The 5923-nt window shown below is 51.3% G+C and overlaps 1 protein-coding gene across 1 annotated transcript; it reads right to left on the reverse strand.

The window, feature by feature from the left end:
* Window positions 1–649: 649 nt before the first annotated feature.
* LOC104528709 (fer-1-like protein 4) lies at window positions 650–5269 on the reverse strand (the record flags this gene model as incomplete). The annotated part of the gene is made up of 5 exons (XM_010172794.1): window positions 650–830; window positions 1707–1807; window positions 2473–2753; window positions 4645–4886; window positions 5171–5269. Coding segments are annotated over 5 exons (904 nt in total), but the record flags the coding sequence as incomplete, so codon positions are not given.
* Between the last annotated feature and the right edge of the window lie 654 nt (window positions 5270–5923).

The following is a 5923-nucleotide window of genomic DNA, read 5'->3' on the forward strand; positions in this document are numbered from 1 at the left end:
AACCAGAAAGTCCATGTCCCAGGGAGTGCTACCACGTCCAGAGCCAACTCCAACTCCAAGAGCTGTTCCTGTGCTCTTGGCACAGCAGAAAGCTCACGACTACCTTGGCTTTGTTGTCCTTCTCCCTGAGGAGCCCCTTTCAGAGATCTTCCAGGTCCTACCTCCATCAGGACCCTACACCAGACCTGCCTTCCCTCCCTGTACAATGTGTTTTGAACTCTTCATGCTGAGGCCTGGGAAGGTCCAAGTGTTGTCAAGCTGGGGCATGGATGGCTCTGTACGTCCCCATCTCTAACAGAATTGCTCTCAATGGCAAGAGCTGGTTTCAGCTGCCGTGTCTGTGGGCACAGCCCCAGCAGATGCCACTTTCCCACCCTCCCACCCCAGTCCTACAAAGAGGTTTTATTATTCCCAAACCTGTAACTGTCCTTCAAGGAGTTTGTTTTTTTTCAGTAGGTTGATGCTTGGTTTCTTAGCATCTCATGGGTACTTAGCATGAAATGTGACTCCCCAAAGAGAGGCCACTCCTGCAGGTTTCTCACTCTGAAGGTTGCCTCTGCACCTGCAAAGTTTCCTTAAACTTTCTAGTCCAGTCTCAGTTCCTGCAATAATCCCCCATGTCTTTGAGCAGTACTGTGCTGGAGAGCATTTATCCATTGATGATCTTCTCGCTGATGTATCCAGGCATAGTGTAGATCAAAAGAACCAGGAAGATGGTCAGAACAGCGACAATGAACAGCACAATGATGTATTTCTTGTACCGCTTCCAGATAAAGAACACAAAAGTCTTCATGGGATTCACAAACCAGTTGAAAGAGGTTTTTGGCCGGCTGGAAGAGGAAGGGAAGAACAGCTAAGCACAGGCTCAATCCACAGAGCAGCATGTTGGCCCCTTTGATTTGGCGCCCTGCCACCCTCATGGGTCACCAGCTCTTCCTGATGTTTCCAGGCAGGATCACCCTGGGGGCTGCAGTAACTACAGTGCCCATGGAACCACTGGAGACAACAGGACCTGAGCCTCAGGACAGCCCCTGAAGAGCTGTTCCACACCCACGTGTGCTCACATGATTAAACCAGAGCTGCTGGTTTTGTCCAGGCAGTGTTATGGCTTCCTTCCCTTGAGGGGTGACCTCATTAATGTTTATAAATATGTAAAGGGCGAATGTCATGAGGATGGAGCCAGGCTCTTCTCAGTGATGCCCAAGGGTAGGACAAGGGGCAATGGGTGTGAGCTGGAACACAGGAGGTTCCGCTTAAACTTGAGAAGGAACTTCTTTACAGTGAGGGTGACAGAGCCCTGGGACAGGCTGCCCAGGGAGGTTGTGGAGTCTCCTCTGGAGACATTCAAGACCCGCCTGGACACCCTCCTGTGTGATCTCATTTAGGTCCCTGCTCTGGCAGGGGGGTTGGACTGGATGATCTTTCGAGGTCCCTTCCAAACCCCGACATTCTGTGATTCTGTGATTCCTTGAGTACCTCATTGAGATCAGCCCTGGCCCAGATGCTGCAGCCACAAGTCCTGTGGGAACGACTCAAGCTCTGGGAAGCCCTGGCAGCCCCAGTCCTGCAGACCCCATCGCCCAGGACCTCATTGATTGCTCTCAGCTTCCTCACAAGCAGAAGCTCCCTGTCCCCACACAAAACACACCACAGCTGAAAACACACCACTGTCCATCCATGTTAAAGGTGAAAACAAAGATACTCACTTGGGCTTTTCCAGGGGTTCGGGCTCTTTTCGGCCCAAACCAACAGGACTTTTCTCAGCTTCCTCCAGAGTCAGGAGCTGGAACTCCGCTTCCACCTTACCCTGGAGGGGGAACACGTCTGAGCCACAGCCACACATGATGCTTCACAGACCAGCCTGCTGACCACACACCCTGCCAGAACTGGGTATTCTTCTCCCAGTTCCACTTACAGATGCTCAGAACAATTAACTTTTCTCTTCAGGCATCAGCTACAGAACGTCTCACTTCACAGCCAGCAGAAACTGTGGCCTGGCCAGAAACCAACTGGATTTGTCTGCAGCCTCCCCCACTGGCACTGAGCAAAACTCACCCTTGGGGACAACCAATGGTCCACTAGCAGGGCCATTAGCAGCACGTCTGCCCGGGGACAATTGGCACCTGCCTGTCTGGGGTAGGCAGAGACCCTAGGCCAAGCTTTTGCTGCTGTCCTGTCTGGTTGATGGGGAGCCATGTGCCTCTTGCTTCCCTCACTGAACGCTGCTCTATGGAAAGCTCAGAGGAAGATGTGAAGTTGGACACTCCCCACATTCTGACACAGCTGGCACTTCGGGGTAGAGAGAGGCTTGAATTTGCAGCAGATGGGAGAAGACTCCAGGATCCTGCACAAAGCCCTGGGCAGCTGGGTCACTGCTGCCTCTGTAGGTTATGTGCATGCAGGACAAGTTGCCATGTCAAGGCAGAGGCAAAACACCAGGTCTCTGCTCACGTGTGCCAGCAGCTGCCTTACCGTCAGGATGTACTTGTTCCCACTGGGGTCTGCAAACTCCACGTCCTCTGGTTTGACTGGGCGGCTCCACTTCTTTTTCTTCTTCTTCTGCTTGTCCTCCCTCTCCTCTCTCTCCTCATCTTCTTGATCTTTGAGTTTGATGAAGGGCCACCAGCCCCTCATGCGCTTGTTTCGGAAGATGGAGAAGCGAGGTGTTGCATTCTCCTTGGCCATCTTGATGGTGCAATGTTCTGAGCTCTTTGCTGCCCGCACCATGTCATGTAGCTTCAGCTCGATGGAGCCTGCAGACACAGTGAAGAGGAGAGCTCATGGTGAAATCCTGAGGTCAGCCCCACACACCAGTTAACTTTCTGTCTCAGCCACACTCCCACCACCATGAGTAGGTCCCAGCTGCTACAAGGATCTATCAGAGTCCTGCACACTTACAGGTGGAGAACCTGAAGCTCAGGGTAAGAAAGGACCAGCCCAAGAATCAGAGATGAAGAAACAGAAGCCACAGGTCTTGTCTCATCTCTGATGTGGCCAGTTTGGTTCGCATGTGATACAGTGAGTTATTTCACTCCTTTACCATCTCCCACTCTGCTCTCCTCACATGTCCAAGCTCTTCTTCCCCTCTCATGACTGCAAATGTCAATAAAAAAATATAAAATCTGGGAAACTCTTGAAAAGTTTCAAGTCTGTCTGACATCTGAAACAGCCTCAGTTCATTTCCCTGCTTGGCCTTGTGCCCCTGTCCTCCTTGGGAAGAGCTCCTGTCCCACTTTGGCACTGAGCCCTTGCAACAAATCAGTCTTATCACATCCTGGTCTGTATTGGCAAAAGCAAAGCCAGCAACCAAGGGATGTGGGTGTTCTCTGCTCAACTCTGGTGAGACTGCATCTGGATACAGTGTCCAGTTTTGGGGCCCCAACAGAAGAAAGGTGTTAACCAACTAGACAGAGTCCAGTGGGTGAGATGGTCAAGGCTAGAGTACGTGCCATAGCACGATGGGTTGAGAGACCCAGGCAGGTTCAGCCCAGAGAAGAGAGGTCAAGGGGGAGATCTTACTGCGACTCTCACAGCCTAAAGGAAGCTATAGAGTAGATGGAGCTAGACTCCTCTTAGAAATGGATGATGGACGCATGTAAGGCGATGGACACAAGCTGCTGTGAGTGAAAAAAAATTGAGAATTATGAGAATGGTGCAGCCAGGAAAGGGGCCCAGCAGGGTTCTGGGATGTCCATTCTTGGAGACACTCAAAACTCACCCAGGCAAGGCCCTGAGCAACCTGACCTCCGCTGCATCTAGCCCTGCTTGGAGTCAGAAGTTGCAATAAAGACTGCAGAAGGCCCTTCCTGCCTAGAAGTTCCTGAGATTGTACATGCCAGGAATCATTGGGATTGCTGTCTAACACTTTCTTCAGTGCCTGAAGAGCATGGTTGAACCAACCACCACTGGAAGTGCCTCATGGAGGTAGAGCCCTTCAAATACACCATGGAGAGCTGATGAATAAAGAGAGTTTATCCTGCCCAAGAGACAGTAGGGCAGAGGGGCTGTTTTTAATGGGGAGGCCAAATTTTGAAGAAGGGAGGGACAACTGAACGGAGTGCTACCAACTTGGGAATGGCAGCAGAAGAAGGAGAGAAGCAGGTGAGACTGCTGTTGTAGGCTCTGCCGCATGCCCAGCTCAGCAGGTCTGGTTATTGGGAAGTACCAGAGCAGCCGGGGAGCTCCAAGCCCCCAGTGATGTGATGCCACAACTCAAGTGCAAATGGTCTCACAAAGGTTGCCAGTTCCTGTGCCCACAACATAAGCTTGTGGGAAAGCTGCTCTTTGTCCAAGTCTTTGGGATCTGCAGATCTAAGTGAGAGCAGGGAAAATGAGCAAGTTTATCAGAAAGGTTGTAAGGAAGCAGAACCTGGAAATCCTGTGGTGTGACAGGCCCTGAAAAAGGACACCAAGGGCCTGGGACAAGCACGCAAGCTCAACATGTCTGTGTAGTAGAGAATGTGTATCTCCAGGCTCTGCCTATAGCTCACATGTGAAAAACCAGCCTAGGTGACTGCTGAGCTGAAGAGTTTGATCTGATGCTTCTGGTGTCCCTTCTCAGAGAGCTGGGCCCTAGGGGAAATGCTGTAATACTCCAGCAAGGTGAGGGACAGCTCATCCCAATTCCAGCAGGTCACACCATACCTAGAAAGTCATTAGCTGAAATCCTGTCATAATCCCAGACCTGGAGGACCAGAACAGCCGGTTCCCGAAACTCTGATTCCTCCATGGAGAAGACAGAGTCCTTCTTCTTGTAAGTGATCTCTTTCTCAGTCGGGAGATAGTTGAAGCGGAAGATGAACCTCCAGTTGAAATTGCCCTCCCCGGTCAAGGAGTTAAAGTGAACATCCGTCTCCTGTTTTTCATGGTCAAGACCCTTTATCCAGCTGCAGGAGAAACTCAGTTATCTCCTACCCCCTGTCAGCCAGCCCCAAAGGCAGAGCAGAAGGATGGAAGGGTTGAACCTCATGGGATAGCCAGAAAGGAAGAGTCAAAGAGCCAAACTGGACCAACATCTGACCAACAGTACAGCAGTCAGTGCAGAGGAATGGAGTGGGGCACCTCATGCTGAGGCAGGGAGAAGCAAAGGTTCAGAGGAGGCAGTGAGGGTGTGGGGCAGGGCAGGGAGCAGGACAGCCAGGCTCTGGCCTCCCTCTGGCTCCCATCCGACCTTTTCACGTAGATGTCGCTGGAAGGCTCTCCTGTTATTGGGTTGACATCATCAAGGATCACATCGTCCGTGTTCCAGATAATCACACGCAGCTCGTAGCTATAGAAGGACACAGGGGTCAGTGACACACATGCTCTCACCCCTGGTGACTGGGAGGGCAGGTCAAGCCCACACCAGCAGAGCAGTAGGACGTGAACCCTCCTAGCAGTGTGGTCCCAGCAGTGGTCCCAGCAGTCTCTCTGCCATGCACAAAGCCCTTCCTGGCTTCAAGCCCACAAGACAAATGCCCAGAGTCAAACCAGGCAACTTTCGCAAAGCAAATCCCTGGTGTGTAGGGAACCCACCCAGCCCTGCTTAGGCACAGGAGCACAGAAAGGCTCAGGCAGGAAGGGACCTCCACAGTCTCTGCTCCAACCTCTTGCTCTAACTTCATAGCAGATCAGATTGTTCAGGGCCTTGTCTGCATGAGTTTTGAATATCCTGAAGGATGGATGTCCCAGCACCTCTCTGGGTCTGTCTGTATCCTAGGGTAACTTCACTCTCATTGGGGAAATGTTCTCCCTATATCCAGTTGAAGTTTCCCTTGCTGAAATTTGTGTCCATTATCTTTTGTCCTTTCACATGCACTTCTGAGAAGAATCTGGACCCTCTATCTCAATAGCCCCATTAGATCATTGAAAACAGCAGATCTCCTTCAACTTCACTTCTCCAGGCACATAGAAGACATAGAATCATAGAATCATAGACTGGTTT

Source organism: Antrostomus carolinensis, unplaced genomic scaffold, assembly GCF_000700745.2.
Source record: "Antrostomus carolinensis isolate BGI_N321 unplaced genomic scaffold, ASM70074v2 scaffold30657, whole genome shotgun sequence".
NCBI classification, from domain to species: Eukaryota; Metazoa; Chordata; class Aves; order Caprimulgiformes; family Caprimulgidae; genus Antrostomus; species Antrostomus carolinensis.